This window comes from Dipodomys merriami, unplaced genomic scaffold, assembly GCF_024711535.1.
Source record: "Dipodomys merriami isolate MVZ:Mamm:240054 unplaced genomic scaffold, mDipMer1.0.p SCAF_59, whole genome shotgun sequence".
NCBI classification, from domain to species: Eukaryota; Metazoa; Chordata; class Mammalia; order Rodentia; family Heteromyidae; genus Dipodomys; species Dipodomys merriami.
Window position 1 is genome coordinate 6941081 of NW_027206168.1, and position 19239 is coordinate 6960319.

The following is a 19239-nucleotide window of genomic DNA, read 5'->3' on the forward strand; positions in this document are numbered from 1 at the left end:
ACAGGACCAAAAGAAAAGAAAAACAAGTTGAAACCCCTGTGTATAGCTACTTAATAAAAAATCGTAAGAGAAGGAAAAGAAAAATAGTTTTTACAAAAACTAGGTGATTTTGATTCACTGAAGGTGCTAGGGGAAAAAAATAGTTTCAATACTAAACTTCTGAGACATTTCTCTTAAGTAATGTACTGTCATTTTAGTTAACATTAGGGAATCAGACCTTAATAGCAGGTGGATATCAGTACATCAGAATTATTTTTTTTAAAAAAATCTGTCTGCCAGTGGTATATAGAATGCTAGTGTATGATGCTACCATAGAAATACATTGTTTATAGTTTCAAAATAGTCTATGTGGTTTGATTTTGTTTTGTTTTACCAGTCCTGTGGCTTGAATTCAGGGCCTTAGGTGCTCAAGGTGAGCACTCTACTACCTGAGCCATAATTCCACTCCTGGCTTTTTTAGTGGTTAATTGGAAATAAGAGGCTCATAGACTCTTAACTGGGCTTGCTTCGAATCATGACTCTCAGACTCCTGACTAGCTGGGATTCTTTTAGGTGTCTTTTGTGCTCTGTTTTTAGTAAAGTTCAGGTACCCTTTTCTGTTCAGTTTTTATCATCCACAGCAATAACTGAATGGATGTAGATGACAAGGGATGTTACTACTGAACACTTCTGGCTATGGTTAATGTAGCCCTTTGCCATCTCTGTATATGGCATAGTGATTTATGGCGCTTATTGGAGCTAACTTTTTTAGCATTTTTATTAGCTTATATTATCCAGAGGAGTATTTCATTGTAACCTTTCCACACATTTACAGTGTGTTCCAGTCAATCTCATCCCTTTATCATTTGCTCTTCCCCTTTTTCTGAAACAATTGGAACAGATTTCCTTGTTCTATTTTAGTAGTTGAAATCTTTTTCAAGCATTTTCATCCCCTTTCAAAATGTATTTCAAAACTATTCACACTCTGCTTTCCTTTTTTCTTCCCCCTTTCTATCCCTTTCTAAGTAATCTTGTTATTTAGATTCATGTTTTGTGTTTATCTTTGTGTATAGTTATAGATATATAGGTATGTACATGTCCATGAAAATGTGTATCTTTTAGGTCTAGCTTCCACATATAAGTAAAAACATACTTGTTTTTTGAGCTTGTCTTATCTTGCTCAGTTTGATGTTCTCCAGTTACATCCATTATCCTGTAAATTACATTATTTCACTTTTTGTTATGATTGTGTAATATTCCATGGTATTTATATGTGTGTATATATCATATCATATATATGATATAATTTTCTTTCTGCATTATAGAGATATAAACTTTAATCATTCTCTTCCATTGTAGGTCTTAAAACTCTAGCTCTTCTTGGTATACTGCCAGATGGTGACTCTACTCCAGAACACCAGGCTCTGCCAATCACAGTGTCAACGCCGACATCAGAGGAGCAGCTAGAGAAGAAAACTGTCCATCCCACTCAGCAGCTGTCAGAGACAGGCTCATTAGTGCAGTGCAATGTAAATACCATTTCTTTTTTTTTCTTTTTGCCAGTCCTGGCTCTTGAATTCAGGGCCTGGGCACTGTCCCTAAGCTTCTTTTTGTTCAAGGCTAACACTCTTAACTCTTGAGCCACAGCACCTCTTCTGGCTTTTTCTGTTTATGTGGTACTGAGGAATTGAACCCAGGGCTTCATGCATGTTAGGCAAGCACTCTGCCACTAGGCTATACTCGCAGCCCCTAAATAGCATGTCTTTACTATGCAGGATCAATGGGCTTGGGAAGCCATTCACAATAGGCTCCATAGCAGAGAGTTTAAGGGCTCATACCCTCCACCAGGTTTCAGGCATGGGGTTTAGAGGTCTGCTTTGTTAGTCCTCAAGTGTATTCCTATGGTCTCCTTGCTTCCATTTTTCTTATCTGCAAAATGGGGGTGATAATAACAAAAACTGTAACAAAGGGTTTTTGTAAGGAGTTACATACTTTCCACACTTTAAGATAATGCATATCAAGTGATTAGGCCATGTAAACATAGTGAATTCTTTGCCAATGTTAACTACTCCCATTATCTGGTGGTTTTTATAAGAACTGAATAAGATTATGCCATTAGAGAAGTTAGTTCTAGCCCTTGATGAGCAATATATACATGGATTTATGTTTATAATTCAGTCAACAACTAGGTAATACCAGAAGCTTATGGTTTAAAAATTAAACATCATAGTTTATATATGGGTACAGGCTTAACCTATAATAGTGACTTTTAAAGATTGTTTTTGTTTTTGTTTTGTTTTATTTTGTTTTTTGTTGGTCATGGGGCCTGAACTCTGGACCTGAGTGCTGTCCCTCAGCTCTTCAGCTCAAGGCTAGCACTCCACCACTTGAGCCACAGCACCACTTCAGGCTTTTTCTGCTTATGTGGTGCTGAAGAATGGAACCCAGGGCCTCATGCATGCGAGGCAAGCACTCTACCACTTAAAGCACTCCAGCCCCTTAAAGATTGTTTTATAGATCTAAAATAAAAATAAAGAGAAAAGGACAAACCTTTTTTTGCTAGAAGAACATCAGATTGCTTCTGTGATATGATGCTGTTTCCAAAGTTTGAAGCCATGCTATTCATGTCTCTGCCTTTGCCGCAGGAGCCATGGATGTCTCCATCCCCTGCTTTATCAGGGCCCTAGTGTAAGGATTCTTCAAGTACTAGTGATAGCTCACAGGGATCCCATTGTTATATAGAAGAAGACAAGAAAAAGTGCCAGGCAGAAGTGTGAAAATTAGTTTCATGCCACCATGGAACCAGCAAAAGACAGCATGTAATCTTCCAGCCTTTATCTAAGCTATCATACTGGAGGGCCACACACCCCTGCACCAGGAAGCCCTTTAACTTCCCTTATGATGGGGAAGAGAATGTATTTAGGAGAAACAGATGAAGTCATCATCCCTGAAATATGCCTCTGGAAACATGTATATCTCTGAACTGTCAGTTTATTTATCTCTATCAGTTCATTTATTTATATCAGAATAGGCTCAGTGATTCTTTTTATTCAGTGAATTAAATCTCCTCTTTTTTTTTTTTGTCGGTCGTGGGGCTTGAACTCTGGGCTTGGGTGCTGTCTGTGCACTCTTCAGCTCAAGGCGAGTGCTCTATCACTTGAGCCACAGTGCCACTTCTCTCTTTTTCTTATTTATCTTTCTGCATGCTCAAAGTGCCCTATATTTGGCTAGTAGCAACTCCTTCTAGCTGGTTTTTGTATCCCTTTGACATGTCACCATTATATGAACACTTCCTTGATTTCTGTTGTAGTAAGACATTTCAGGTTAATCTTAGACTTTCCCTGCCTGGGGATTAAAATGAGGTGTTTTTTTGGGGGGGGGGTTGTCTTTTTTTTTCTTGTCTTTTCTTTTTTCTTTTTGATTTTTTTTTTAAAGGAGGTCCCTGAGCATTATTGTTCTCGAGCTAGCCCTTTTTTGAAATCCTTTCCACTAGCAGCTAGACATACCCAGAATGTCCTACCTTAAAATCTTTTAGCAAAGCCATATTTTCCCTTACTATTTCTACAACAGAACCTAAGATTTACCACTGTAATGGTCCTAAGAATCACACTGCTTTGAGATCCTAAGAACTAATCACTTGTGTTTGTTGTTTGATTTTGAGGCAGGTTCTTGCTGTGTAGTCCAGGCTGGCCTTGAACTCAGGATTTGCCTTAACCTTCCAAATGTTGGGATTCTAGGCATGCACAAGACTTGGCAGTCACTTGTTTTTTAACTCTGACATGCTTCTAGCCAATCTTAGAGCCTGTTAAGAATATCTACTCTGAGCTGAGCTCCTGTGGCTCATGCCTATAATCCTAGCTACTCTACTCAGGAGGCTGAGATCTGAGGATCATGGTTCAAAACCAGCCCAGGCAGGAAAAGTCTATGAGACACTTATCCAATAAACCACTCAGAAAACCGGAAGTGGCGCTATTGGCTCACGTGGTAGAGTATTTGCCTACAGCTGAAGAGCTAAGGGACAGCACGCAGGCCCAGAGTTCAAGCCCCACAACCGACCAAAAAAAAAAAAATCTACTCTGTCTATCCTATTGACTTGGAAACTTTCTAAATAACTGAGAAACCAACCTTAGGCAGAGGACTCTGCTTACAACAGCCTCAGACTCAGACCAATAATGAGGCCTTTAGGGTACTGCAGAGAGAACTGCAGTAGCCCTTTGTAGTCCTGTAACAACAGGAAAAAAAGCTTAAGATAAAAGTTATTCACCAGAAGTTTGGAATTCTATCTTTACAGAGTGCCACAGATTGTAGGGAATGTACCTTTTTCTCAGGAAGGTAGGGCTGATGTCCAGGTAATAGTATCCAGAAAGGAAGATATGTTAGCTGTTGATGGGAAGAGGCAGTATCTTTCATGGTTTGGTGCTACTTAACACTCAGCCTTTGGCTGCATTCAGAGAGTCACGCCTATAATCCTATCTACTCTGGAGGCTGACATCTAAGGATCATGGTTTGAAATCAGTTTGGCAGGAAAGTCTATGAGATTCTTATCTCCACTTAACCACCAAAAAGTGGGAAGTGGAGCTGTGGCTCAAGTGGTAGAGCATGAGCAAAAGCTCAGGGACAGCGCCCAAAGCCCAAGAGAGGAGTGGGTGGGGGGAAAGGGAAAGCCTAAAAGAGTACTAAAAAGAGCATATGCATTTGTGATTTGGGAATATTATCTGGTTTTGTGTGCTCAAGTGATATCTGGTTAAATTTATTTATTATTAAACTTGTTTATTGTTAAATTTATTTATGAAGCCTTCTGTGCGTGCGTGCGTGCATGCGTGCGTGTGTGTCCTGAATTCTAGGCCTGGGTACTGTCCCTGAGCTCTTCAGTTCAAGATTAGTGTTCTACCATTAGTCACAGTGCCACTTCCGGCTTTTTCTGCTTATGTGGTGCTGAGGAGTGGAACTGAGGGCCTCATGCATGCAAGGCAAGCACTCTACCACTGAGCCACCTTCCCAGCCCCTGAAGCATTCCATATTAACAAAGGCAACTTCTATAGCAAACTAAAGTGGAAAGAGACACAGTCTTCAGCCCTGTCACAGAGCCTTAGAATGCCATTTCTATATCAATAAAATAATCTGCATCCAAGCTTTAGATCTGATTTATTAACTTCATAATAACAATAAAGGTAATATATGTACACTTTTTAAATGAAATGTTTATTTTCCCTGAAAAAAGAAAACATCAGTGATGGTCACCATAGTGTACTAGAGGAGAATTGACAAATTTTTCATTTCCTCAGGGAAGAACTTTTTAAAACTTCTAAAAGTTAAATGTATTTATAAGTGTGCCTTGCTTATGTAACTGCAGACTGTGACAGAGAGGCAGACATTCAAAGAGTGTTTGAGGGGACATGATTCTATTACGTTGTAGTACAGATTTATCCAAAGAATTGATTGACATTTTTCTAATGAAATTTGGAGTATTTATAGTTTGTGAAGATGTGGCAAAATTGTGTTACAAATGGAATAAACTTTCATTGTAAAAAAAAACTTTTATTTTCTTTTACATTTACCATTTTATATTTAGGGAAAGAGAGCTGTAGAGAAGGAAATCAGACCTTTGGATTCCAGACAGAGAAAGAAGGCAAGTCTCTTGTTAATGAAGGATTCCTCATGCCAGATCCAAATTTCAGATGTACCTACAGATGCTCATACACCTCCAGGACCACCAGGTAAAGAATATTTGGCCCGGATCTCTTAAAATGCTCGCATACTCATTTCCAGTCAGTTTATTTTGCACTCAGTTTGGAATTGTCTGGCAGCCAAGTTCTCTTTGATCAGATGGGGTTTTACAACACTTTGAAAGTCATCTTTCCTTTCTTTCTTTCCCACCTTATTTATTTACTGAGTGCCTTCTTTTTTTTTTTTTTTTTTTTTTTGGGGTCCGGTCATGGGGCCTGAACTCTGGGCCTGGGCGCTGTCCCTCAGCTCTTCAGCTCAAGGCTAAGCTCTACCAGTTGAGCCACAACACCACTTCCGGCTTTTTTTCTTTTGCTTATGTGGTGCTGAGGAATTGAACCCAGGGCCTCATGCATGCAAGGCAAGAGCTTCTACCACTGAGCCACCTTCCCAGCCCCTTACTGAGTGCCTTCTATGTACCAAAAACCATGCTAGGCCCTGGGTTGAAATAGGGACTGACACCGGCAGACAGACATGGTCCCTGTCTACTGAACTTTAAGACTAAGGTACAGGTAACTGTCACTTGAGGTAGGATGTGATTCTTCTCAGAGGAGAGGACTACATAGGAGTTAACTGTGATTGGTAATTCTCTGGAACATACTGTGTTCACTTAAACCATATAAAGGGAGAGATGTGGGGAGGTGAATATGCTAGACTCCTGTGGAAAAACCTACATTCAGGGCAAAAAGTGTACAATGAGCAAAAGCCCCAGAACAACACAGGAGAGAAACCTTTTTGGCAAGTGAATAGCAATGGAGCAGAATATGAGAAGATGGAATACTGCTGCTATGAAGGACTTTGTTGTCAAAGCCCAAGCTGTCTGCCTGGGAAATTCTAACCTCTCAGCGTGGCAGAGGATAGAAATAGACCATCAGGATGGGGATTTTGGAGGATAGAGGAGCAGTTTGGAGGCTGAAGGAGGTACTACAGGCTGATGAGACTGGGCCAGCAAGCTTCACCCTATGGTAGCCCAAGGAGAGAACATTTGTGCTATTGGCTGTTCTGTGATGGAGGTGGGAATAAGCACCTGGCATTGAGCCCCATCTATGGGTTAAGTTCTCAGAATGTGCTGATTCTGTATATCAGTGCCCAGTCATCAAAGTCTACCAGAGTTGGATTCCCCTAAGGACCAGCATTCCAGTTCACACTGTCGTATCAGGTACCTCCATGTTCCAGAGACATTGCTGGGTGCTGCAGATACATCACTGAAAGAAGCAAAAACAAACAATAAATACAAATATACAAGATGTTAAATGCTAGTGAGCATCTAATTTTACAATAAGGCCAGAAGAATGGGAAGGTTTCGGAGAGAATTGCCCTCAAATAGAGCCACTGACAGGCTTCCTTTAGAATGGGATGTTGCACAAAGATGTGTTCAGTATTTTTTTGGTGTGAGACAAAGTTTCACTATGCAGTTCTAACTGGTCTCAATTTCATAATCTTCCTGCCTCAGCTTCTTGAGTTTATAGACATGTATTACCGTGTACAACTTGAGCAGGTTTTATTGTTTGGTTTTGTTTTTTGTCAGTCGTGGGGCCTGGGCCTGGGCGCTGTCCCTCAGCTCTTCAGCTCAGGGCTAGCTCTCTACCACTTGAGCCACAGCTTCATTTCCAGTTTTCTGAGTAGTTTATTGGAGATAAGAGTCTCACAGACTTTTCCTGCCTGGGCTGGCTCTGAACCTCAATCCTCAGATCTCAGCCTCCTGAGTAGCTAGAATTATAGGCATGAGCCACGGGCACCCGGCCTTTGAGCAGATTTTAAATAAAGTCCTAGCTTTATTCTTAACCACAGTGGGACAGTGCAGTGGTTTGTTTCTTTATGCATATATAGAAACTGGGAAATCTGAAAACTTGGTGTTTTGTCACACAGATGCTGAAATTTCAGAATCGTCATCTCAGAAGCCAATAGAGGAAAAAGCAGTTACTCCAAATCCTGAGCAAGTGTTTGCTGAGTGTTCCCAGAAGAGGATTTTAGGACTGCTAGCAGCCATGTTACCCCCAGCAAAGTTGGTAAGAGATAACAGCATTTTCTTTATAAAAGAGAGGATGTTGTTACGCACGGGAAAAAAAAAAATGTTACAAAGCTGTATACCGAAATAAACTTGCCATTAGTCAGCAATTATCCCTGAGAATAAGATTATAAAGTTATTTTCTCTTAGACTTTACTCCATATTTTGTAAGTACATGTGTAATTTATTGTTTTTATCATAATTATATTTTCCATTTTTTTATTTGGAAAATTTTTAAGCTCATAGAAAACTTGAAAGACTAATGAAGATCTTCACCTAAATTTCCCATTTATTCATGTTGATTTATCTCTGTTTATATAACTGTTATATTTTTGCTGCAATTTGGAAAAGAAGTTGAAATGATTATTGACATTTAATCCTTAGTAGTTAGTGTGGAGACATTTTCCCCTGTTTAGGGTAGTCCATAGCACAGCAGCCCATGATGAAAACCTTTGTCTTTCAGGAATGCCATCTGAGACTAGTTTTTTCATTTTTAAGAGCTTTTTAATTTTTTTTTAAGCTTTTTAATTTTTCAGTTGCTTTGTTTTCATATTGTTGATACCACATCTGCTTGAGTCCCACTGAGAATAAAACTTTATAATTTTCATAGATTTTCCTCCAGTTTTGTGTGTGTTTTTTCTCCTATGGAAAATAATAAATCAGGCCGCCGGTAGCTCACATCTGTAATCCTAGCTACTTAGGTGGCTGAGACCTGAGGATCATGGTTGAAAGCCAGCCCAAGAAGAAAAGTCGGTGAGACTTTTATCTCCAAAAAATCTGGAAGTAGAGCTGTGGCTCGGTGGTAGAGTGCCATCCTTGATTTTTTATTAAAAAAAAAACAAAACTCAGGGACAGCACTCAGGCCCTGAGTTCAACACCAGGACTGTCACCAAAAAAAAAAAAGAAAGAAAAAAAAAGAAGTGGCTTAAGTATGTACTGGGCTGTTTGTCTATGTGGTTTTTATAATTATTGGAAACAAATTTTATTGTTATCATTAAGGTATTATACGGGGAGGGGTACCATTTCATAAGTCAGGTAATAAATACATTTCTTTTTTGACAATTTTACCCTTTCCTTTGCTTTTCCCCAGTTTCTCCCTCCTGTCCCTGCCTATAAGTTGCATAGTTCATTTTCCACATAGTGTATACTGAGTACCATGCCTGCATTTGTTCATCCTTCCTTCCTCCATTTCTGTGTTCCCCCTTACCTCCCAAAAAAGATAGAAAAAAGATAAAACAAAAGGCAAAAACAAACACCACCACCAACAACAACAAAACCCCATGTTTTCATTTCCTAGAATTCATTTTGATGAGTAATATTTTAAATATGCAGAGGAGTTAACACCTCTGGGTCCTCCCCTAAGAGTATCTTCCTTTAGTCTCACTGTTTGTGAATGCTTAGATTTATCATGTCCTGGTGTAGTTTCGATCTAGCTTCCACCTGTGAGAAAAAGTAAGCATATTTTGTCTCTCTGAACTTGACTTACCTCACTTAACATGATTTTTCTAGGTCTATCCATTTCCCTGCAAATGAATATTATTCTTTCTTTTTTTTTTTGGTCCGGTCGTGGGGCCTGAACTCTGGGCCTAGGTGCTATCCCTCAGCTCTTCAGCTCAAGGCTAGTGCTCTACCACTTGAGCCACAGTGCACTTCCGTTTTTTTTCTTTTTACTTATGTGGTGCTGAGGAATCGAACCCAGGGCCTTATGCATGCAAAGCAAGTGCTCTACCACTGAGCCACCTTCCCAGCCTCGAATATTATTCTTTCTAATGGACAAGTAAAATTCTGTTGTGTATAGGTACCACATTTTTTTGATACATCTATTGTGGGACATCTGGACTGCTTGCATGATTTGGGTATTGTGAATAATGCAGCAGTGAGTATGGATATGTAGGTTACTTTATGGCATCCTGACTTAATTATGTTCTAGGTAGATGCCCAAGAGTGGTATGACTGGGTCAGAAGGAAATTCTATGTTGTTTTTTGAGGAACCTCCAAACAACCATCCAGAGTTGGTTGTAGTAGATTACCCTTTCTTTTTTCCCCACATCCCTACTAGCATTTGTTATCATTTGAAATCTCTATGTTGGCCAATCTAACTGGAGTGAAATGAAATCTCACAGTTGTTGTGATTTGTATTTCCTTTATGACTAAGGATGATGAGCATTTTCTCATATGTTTATTTGCCATTCTCTCTTTTTTTTTTTTTTTTTGGTCGGTTGTGGGGCCTGAACTCTGGGCCTGGGCGCTGTCACTCAGCTCTTCAGCTCAAGGTGAGCACTCTACCACTTGAGCCTCAGCCCCACTTCCAGCTTTTTCTGCTTATGTGGTACTGAGGAATCGAACCCAGGGCCTCATGCATGTAAGGCAAGCACTCTACCACTGAGCCACCTTCCCAGCCCTGCCATTCTCTTTTTGAGGAGTCTTTTTTTAGCTCTTTTCTCCATTTATTAACTGGCTTATTAATTTGGGGAGCGGTTAATTTCTTGAGCTCCTGTATATTTTGGATTAAAGGCCTTTGTCAGGTATGTTGCTGGTATATCTTCTTCCAGTCTATTGGCTGTCTTTCTAGTTTAGTAACTACATCCTTTTCTGTGCAGAAACTTTTTTTTTTTTTTTGGTCCTGTCGTGGGGCCTGAACTCTGGGCCTGGACGCTGTCCCTCAGCTCTTCAGCTCAAGGCTAGAGTTCTACCACTTGAGCCACAGCACCACTTCCGTTTTTTTTCTTTTTTGCTTATGTGGTGCTGAGGAATCGAACCCAGGGCCTCATGCATGCAAGGCAAGCGTTCTACCACTAAGCCACCTTCCCAGCCCCAGAAACTTATTTTGATGTGATCCCACTTGTCAAATCTCTGTCCTATCTCCTGTGTTCCTAACTTTTTTCAAAAAGATGAAAAAAAAATTTTGTAGGACACTATTCAAAGAAAGAAAGTTAATTTTAAAATTTTAATTTCTGGTAGCCGGGCGCTGGTGGCTCATGCCTGTAATCCTAGCTACTCAGGAGGCTGAGATCTGAGGATCGCGGTTCAAAGCCAGCCCAGGCAGGAGAGACCGTGAGACTCCTATCTCCAATAAACCACCAGAAAACCGGAAGTGGCGCTGTAGCTCAAGTGGTAGAGCGCTCGCCTTGAGCTGAAGAGCTGAGGGACAGCGCCCAGGCCCAGAGTTCAAGCCCCACGGCCGACAAAAAAAAAAAAAAAAAAAAAAAAAAAATTTAATTTCTGGGCTGGGAAGGTGGCTCAGTGATTGAGGCTTGCCTTGCATGCATGAGGTCCTGGGTTTGATTCCTCAGTACCACATAAGCAGAAAAAGCCAGAAGTGGTGCTGTGGCTCAAGTGGTAGAGTGCTAGCCTTGAGCTGAAGAGCTGAGGTTCAGTGCCCAGGCCCAGAGTTCAGGCCCCACGACTGACAAAAAAAAAAAATAATTTCTTTTGTATGTATTTGCATATATATAAATATGCAGAGAGAAAGGTTGAAAAACCATCATACTATTAGCAGTTTGATTGCAGGGGGTTATGCTTTTACCCTTGCGTATTCTGAATTGTTTGAATCTTAGAGTTAAAAGGAAATTAAAAGTAGGACTAAAGCCAGGCATCAGTGGCTCATGCCTGTAATCTTCGTGACTCAGGAGGCTGAGATCTGAGGATCGTTGTCCAAAGCCAACCTAGGCAGAAAAGTCCATGAGACTTATCTCCAATAAACCACTCAGCAAAAGCTGGAAGTGGTGCCATGGCTCAAGTGGTAGAGCACTAGTCGAGCACAAAGAGGCTCAGGGACAGTGCCTACGTCCTGAGTTCAAACCCAAGAACCAGGAAAAAAAAAAAAAAGTAAGATTGTAAGACGAATAGACATGTAAGATGAGTAGACATATATTATGTCACACATAAGCCATTTATGAAAGCCACCACATAATTCTTTGGTTACTAGGACAGTTGTTAATAATACACAAAGAGGATAGAGTGCTTTTCTCACGTAACTGTTCTATACTGAAGCGATTTCCCCTTTCTCTTGACAGGGTCCAACACTCCCCCTGATAGACCTGGAGCATGTTCTCCCACTGATGTTTCAGGTTGTCATCTCCAATGCAGGCCACTTGAATGAAACCTACCACCTCACTCTGGGACTTCTTGGCCAGTTAATCATCCGTCTTTTACCAGCAGAGGTAGATGCTGCAGTGATCAAGGTCCTTTCAGCCAAACACAACCTGTTTGCTGCAGGGGACAGTTCCATTGTGCCAGATGGTTGGAAGACCACTCATCTACTTTTCAGCCTCGGAGCTGTGTGCCTGGACAGGTAACCTTGATTCTCATCCAGCCTCCAGTCTGCCTACCAGGATACTTGCTCATTGAGGTTTTGGCTTTTACTGTGCTTCACTGTGCTTTAGTGCTATTGTATAAATTCTTCTGTGAGCAGAGCTTGTTTTATTAGCATGCTGACAATGCAAAATAGCTAAGAGCCTCACTACTGTTTGCAGTTTCAACCATCTGATGATAATTTCTGTTGGATTTTTTTTCTGAGAGGAAAAGTGTATATGTGTGGTTGAAAATCTATTTTAATTATAAAAGTAACACAGGGCTGGGAAGGTGGCTCAGTGGTAGAGTGCTTGCCTTGCATGCATGAGGCCCTGGGTTCGATTCCTCAGCACCACATAAGCAAAAAGAAAAAAGCCGGAAGTGGCACTGTGGCTCAAGCGGTAGAGCGCTAGCCTTGAGCTGAAGAGCTGAGGGACAGCGCCCAGGCCCAGAGTTCAGGCCCCACGACCGGACCCAAAAAAAAAAAAAAAAAGTAACACAGACATTTGTAATCCTAACTAATTGAGTTAGGAGTATTGCAGCTCAAAGCCAGAGTGGATAGGGAAGTCCATGAGAATTTTATCTCCAATTTAGCACCCAAAAAAGCTGGAAGTGGAGCTGGGTTCAAGCCTAGAGCAAAAAGCTCAGGGACAATGCCCAGATTGGCATTCAAACAAAAACAAAAAAAAAAACAGGGCTGGGGAATGCCTCATGTCTATCCCCCAGTGGAGTTCTTGCCTGACCTTTGGACAGGTCTCTTACAGCATGGGGCATGGGAATGCAGCTCTTCAAGGAAGTTACTGTAACTGGTTTTGTCAAGGCAATGTGGTATATAGTCCCTTAAATAGAAAAATAATCCCTTAGAATTGGGATGTATAGATGTTCCTCTGCCTAGCAAGCCGGAGGTGAAACCCCAAGTTAAAATTTAGTAACATAAATAAATAAAATAATAAAAACCTTTACTAACAGGCAACCTGAGGGTGAGACTAGCAAGCCTGAGGAGATACCCTTAGTTAAATCTCTGAACAACATATAAACAAACAAATTAAGTATATTGCTGGGAAATTGAGGATGTGCCAAGCAAGCCTGATGTTAAACCCGAGTACCACAAATAAATACATAACAAAATTCTTGGGGGGTGGGGAAAGAATAACTAATTTGGAAAGCAGAACTGAAGTTGGGGTGGGGGGAACCACCTGCTTTTTACCATATTGATACATCTGGTGCTTTACTATATTTGCTATATTTTTTTCCTGAGCTTTTTTCTGGGTGGGAGTGAAAGTATGCACATGCTCTTGGTGACTTTTTTATGTGCTTAAAACAGTTGCAGACTAAGCATATAAGCTTATGCTTGACTTTTTTTCACTTTATATGAAAAGCATCATTCTGGTATTTCTTAATCTAATGAGTGTCTGGGTCTGACTTTGCAGTGAATTGAGTTCTACTGAACTGAGTTTGGAGTCTTGTGCAATGCCACCTAATAGAGCTCTTGCCTTTCAGCCGGGTGGGCTTGGATTGGGCGTGTTCCATGGCAGAGATTCTGCGGTCACTCAATAATGCCCCGCTTTGGCAAGATGTCATTGCTACCTTCACAGACCACTGCATCAGGCAGCTGCCTTTCCAGCTGAAGCATACCAACATCTTTACCCTGCTGGTTCTGGTTGGCTTCCCTCAGGTATAGCACCCAAAGGCCTATCTGCTTCTTCCGTCTCAATCATGCTTGTCTAAGCCTCTGTGAGAGAAAAAGAGAGAGAGAGTGTGTGTGTGTGTATGTGTGTGTGTGTGTTAAAATCATTGGAAGCTTTTTAATCTTCAGTTGAATAATTCGCTTTTGAATAATTTGCTTTCACAGTATTGGTGTATTTACAAGATTGTGTTGTGGGCTGTTCAAGTTGTATAACAATTTAACCATTTGATTTATTTTGCTATTGGAAGTTAATTTTGAATAACAAGTAAGTGTAACTTATTCAATTACAAAGAGCTTCAAAGAACAATTGGCTTTCACTTTGATATTCATCTTGATCTGTTTTCTAATCTTATAATACCTCTCATCAGATTGATACAAAGGGGGCTATAGAAGCATGTTTTCATCCAGCAAGGACATATACCAATCTGGACACACTGACTTAAGAGATGAAAAGAACCCTATGCTTAAGTATTTCTTGAAATCCAAACCAAAGGGTCCTATCTCCATGTGCTATTGACTTGCCTTTTCTTTCTCTTTCATGTTCTAGGTTCTCTGTGTGGGAACTCGCTGTGTTTATATAGATAATGCCAACGAGCCCCATAATGTTATCATCTTGAAACATTTCACTGAGAAGAACAGGGCTGTGATTGTTGATGCCAAAACTCGGAAAAGGAAAACAGGTATTAAACATAATTATTTTTGTAAGGATGTAAGAAAATTGTCTATTCCCTGCTTACCCTAAAATCAATAGAGGAAATCTTGGTTCTTCCCTTGCGAGTGATTTTTTTCCCCTTAGAGCAAGTTTATACTTTCCTAAACTTTTTCCTTGTCTCTGAAATAATGTGGTTGAATTGGGATGATTTTGAAAGCCTGTTTTCATGCTGTTATTTTGTTTATCTGAATTTATAATTCCTCCATTAGTTAATTTTGGTTATTTTCTTATGGGTAATTTAAACATGGAATTGGGTAGCTACTCTTAGAATAATTCTTTTGACATTAGTGCAATCTTCTATGTTTGTTTCAGCAGAACACTGAAAGTGCCACTTTTTTTTTTTTTTTTTTTTTTTTTTGGCCAGTCCTGAAGCTTGAACTCAGGGACGGGGCACTGTCCCTGAGCTTCTTTTTCTCAAGGCTAGCATTCTAACATTTGAGCCACAGCACTATTTCCGGCTTTTTCTGTCTATGTGATATTGAGGAAGCGAACCCAAGGCTTGATGCATGCTAGGCAAGCACTCTACCACTAAGCCTCCACATTCACTGCCCCAATACTTTGTCAAACCAAAACCAACATAGGATATCTTAACCATTATATTCTGAGTTCTGCTTATCTGTATTGTTTCTTTGCCCTTTTATTTCATTATGTTTTACTAAGCTATATGTGTATTCATCTCAAATGGCACACAATCTTGACTATTTTAGGTTTATACTGTTTGAAAATCAGATCTTCCAAGCTGGGAATGTGGTTTAGTGGTAGAGTGCTTGCTTAGCAGGCATGAAGCCCTGGGTTTGATTCCTCAGTACCACATAAACAGAAAAAGCCAGAAATGATGCTGTGGCTCAAGTGGTAAAATGCTAGAACACTAGTCTTGAGCACAGGAGAGGCTCAGGGACAGTGTCCAGACCTGAGTTTAAGCCCCATGGCTGGCAATAAATAAACAAATAAATAAAATCGGATCTTCCAATTTGCTCTACTCTTTTAGTTGTTTCATCTTCTTTAGTTATTTTGCCTTTCTATCTGTAGTTTAGAATCAACTGTTTCTGTTAAACTGCTAGTAATTAGATTGACATTGTATTGAGTGTATTGATCAGTATCAGAAGAACTGACCTCTTAACAATCAAATCTTTTCATCCCTGAGCAATGATATATCTCTCCATTTATTTTGGGAGTAAATTTAATTTCTCTCCGTCTGGCATAGGATATAAACTGTCTTCTCATATTCCTAAATCGATAAATTGTGTCTTCTTAGTTTTGTTTTCTAGACAATCTAGCCAGAAATTTATTAATTTATTTCAAAGAACCACCTGTGAGTTCGTTGGGTTTTTTTTCTTACTATTTTCTCTTTTGTTGATTTCGTCCCTGGGCATTATTAGTCTTACTGTTTATGTTTGCTCTTAAATTGTTCTTTCTTACTTTTTTCTTTTTTTTTTAATTGAGGCTTAAACTCAGGGCCAGTAGGCTCTCACTGAGCTTTTTCACTCAAAGCTGGTACTGTGAAACTTGAGTCACAGTTTCACTTTGGCATTTATTTGCTTGTTACTTTTTTACTTGGACTGGCTTTGGGTCCCAGTCTTCAGATCTTAGCCTCCTGAGTTACTAGGATTATAGGTATGAGCCACCAATGCCTGGTCTTTTTCTTATTTTATTTGTTTGATTGTTTGTTTGTTTTTGCCAGTCGTGGGGCTTGAACTCTGGGCCTGGGCACTGTCCCTGAGCTCTTCAGCTCAAGGCTAGTACTCTACCGCTTGGGCCACAGTGCAACTTCCGGCTTTTTCTGCTTATGTGATGCTGAGGAATCCAACCCAGAGCCTTATGCATGAAAGGCAAGCACTCTACTATTGTGCCACCTTCCCAGCCCCAAATGTCAGATATTTTTAAATGGAAAAAATCCAGTGTTTTATATTTAACTATGTATTTACTATTTCTGGCTCTCTTTATTGATTTTTGTAGATTCAAATTTCCATTTAGTATCTTTTTTTTTTGGCCTATAAAGCTTTCCTTTGCATTTCTGTGGTACAAAATCTTCCAATTTGTCTATAAAGTGTTTTGTTTTGTTACCTCATTTTAAAAATAAAACTTCAGCTGGGTGTCAGTAGCTCATGTTTATAACCCTAGCTACTCAGGAGGCAGAGATCTGAGGATCACAGTTTGAAGCGAGCCCAAGCAGAAAAGTCCCCATAAGACTCTTCTATCTCCAATTAACTACTCAAAAACTGGAGTAGAACTGTGGCTCAAAATGGTAGAATACTAGCCTTGAGCAAAAGAGCTCAGGGACAGAGCCCAGGCCATAAGTTCAAGCCTCACGACCAATAAAATAGTAACAATAATATAATTTTGTTAGGTAAAAATACTTCTAGGCTACGAATTTTTCTTAGAATACTTTAGAGATGTTTATCAATTATTTTGTTATGGGCATAGATTCTCTAGCATGAAGTCTGCTGTTATATTTTTGTTGATCTTCATATTGCCATTTTCTGGCTACTTTTAGATTTTTCTCTTTAGTAATTTGACTTTTTTTTTTTTTTTTTTGCCAGTCCTGGGGCTTGAACTCAAGGCTTAGGCACTGTTCCTGAGCTTTCTTTTGCTCAAGGCTAGCACTCTACCATTTGAACCACAGCACCACTTCTGGCTTTTTCTGTTTATATAGTTCTAAGTAATTGGGCTTCATGCATGCTAGGCAAGCACTCTACCACTAAGCCACATATCCAGCCCCTAATTTGACTTTTTGTTTAATTGTGATTACATAAATTTCATGGTCTTGTGAGATAGTGATACTTAAAGTCACAAACACATTCTAACGTTCATGGGGCAAATTGTCTTTATTGTGGTCTATAAAGTTTGTGAATTATATGAGCTTTGACAATACAGCTATTTCTTCCACATTGGGTGATATGTACAATTCTTCCCTTTTGCTTGATGTCAGCTATTCCCTTTCCCTCATTCTCTCCCTCCCATTGCTGCCATTGAGTTGCTTAGTTCATTTTGATCAGCTTCTAGTACAGCTGATGGTCCCGCTGCTGTATGTTTTCCCCTGTTTCCCTGTTTCTGTGTCCTCCTAGTGTCCCTCAGATGTGCACATACATACCATATATGTGGTCAGCAACATGAGGTCATTTAGTAATGATATGACCAGATGAGTGGAGGTCCTTTGTTTCTTGAGTCTTGTTTACTTTGTCATATCTCCTTATGTTCTGGATTTAACATCGACATATCAAGAATACCATGTGCCATTTGTCTCTTTGCTCTTGGCTTATCTCAAAATGATTTTTTCTAGTTCCATCCATTTCCCTGCAAATGCCATTATTTTGTCCTTTCTAATGGCTGCATAATATTCCATTGTATATAGGTACCACGATTTTTGATCCATTCATCTGTAGTGGGACATCTGGGTTGTTTCCATATCTTGTGAACTGTGCTGCAGTGAACATGGAGGTACATGTGTCCTTGTATCTTGGTTCCTGTTGCTCAGGATAGATGCCTAGGAGTGGTATGGCTGGGTCATAGGGGAGGTCTATATTTAGCTTTCTAAGGAACCTCCAGACTGCTTTCCAAAGTGGTTGTATTAGTATACATTCCCACCAGCAATGCAATAGGGTCCCTCTTTCTCTGCATCCCCTCCAGCATTTGTCATTGGCTGAATTTAGGATGCAGGCCATTCTGACTGGGGCAAGGTGGTATCTCAGTGTTGTTTTTATTTGCATTTCCTTTACAACCAGGGATGGTGAACATTTCCTCATGTGTTTCTTTACCATTTTTCTCTCTTCTTCTGAGAAGTCTCTCTTTAGTTCCCTTGCCCATTTGGTAATTGGTTTGTTAGGTTTGGGAGGGATTAGTTTCTTGAGTTCCCTGTATATACTGGGTATTAGGTCCTTGTCTGATACATTGCTGATAAATATTTTTTCCCAATTAGTTGGCTGTCTTTCTAGTTTGGTTGCCATGTCTTTAGCTTTGCAGAAACTTTTTTTTTGAGGGAGGGGTTGGTCATGGGGCCTGAACTCTGGGCCTGGGTGCTGTCCCTCAGCTCTTCAACTCAAGGCTAGCTCTCTTATCACATGAGCCACAGCACCACTTCCAGCTTTTTTTGCTTATGTGGTGCTGAGAAATTGAACCCAGGGCCTCATGCATGCAAGGCAAGCACTCTACCACTGAGCCACCTTTCCATCCCCAGATCCCTGATCTTGATTGTTTTCTTCATGCTGTATTCCCCCTCTTAATGTTCTTTGAAGTTCTGGCTTATTGTTTATGAATTCATTTAGTTTTTCTTTACTATTAAAAACTTTAGCTTCTCCATCAAATGTGGATGTTAGCTTTGCTGGGTATACAGTCTGGGTTGGCAGATATTGGTTTTCAGGGTTTGTATGGTACTTTCCCAGGCTTTCCTTGCGTTCAGTGTCTGTGTGGAGAGATCTGCAGTGATTCTATTTTTTTCCCATTATAGTATAGCTCCTTTTTTGTTTTTGCTGCATGCAAGATTGTTTCTTTATTATTCAGATCTATCATTTTCACTATAATATGCCTAGAAGTGTTCCTCCTGGGATTCTGCTTGTTAGGTATTCTGTATGCTTCTGTTATATAGGTAAGATGTTCTCTTAAGATTGGGAAATTTTCGGTGAAAATCTTATTGAATAGGTGTTGCATTCGCTTGTTCTGATATTCCTCACCTTTGTCCAATTATACAAAGGTTAAATTTTTTTTTTTTGGTCGGTCGTGGGGCTTGAACTCTGGGCTTGGACGCTGTCCCTGCGCTCTTCAGTTCAAGGCGAGCGTTCTACTGCTTGAGCCACAGTGCCACTTCCGGTGCTCTAGTGGTTTATTGGAGATAAGAGTCTC

General features: G+C 40.1%; 1 protein-coding gene across 1 annotated transcript in view; it reads left to right on the forward strand.

The window, feature by feature from the left end:
* Positions 1–19239, forward strand: part of Zzef1 (zinc finger ZZ-type and EF-hand domain containing 1) — a 155668-nt gene that overhangs the window by 113131 nt on the left and 23298 nt on the right. Inside the window, exons 37-42 of the mRNA XM_070001745.1 lie at positions 1339–1508; positions 5552–5696; positions 7573–7712; positions 11728–12005; positions 13505–13679; positions 14239–14371. Of these exons, the coding sequence (XP_069857846.1) occupies positions 1339–1508; positions 5552–5696; positions 7573–7712; positions 11728–12005; positions 13505–13679; positions 14239–14371 (1041 nt within the window). The remainder of the gene's footprint in view (positions 1–1338; positions 1509–5551; positions 5697–7572; positions 7713–11727; positions 12006–13504; positions 13680–14238; positions 14372–19239) is intronic.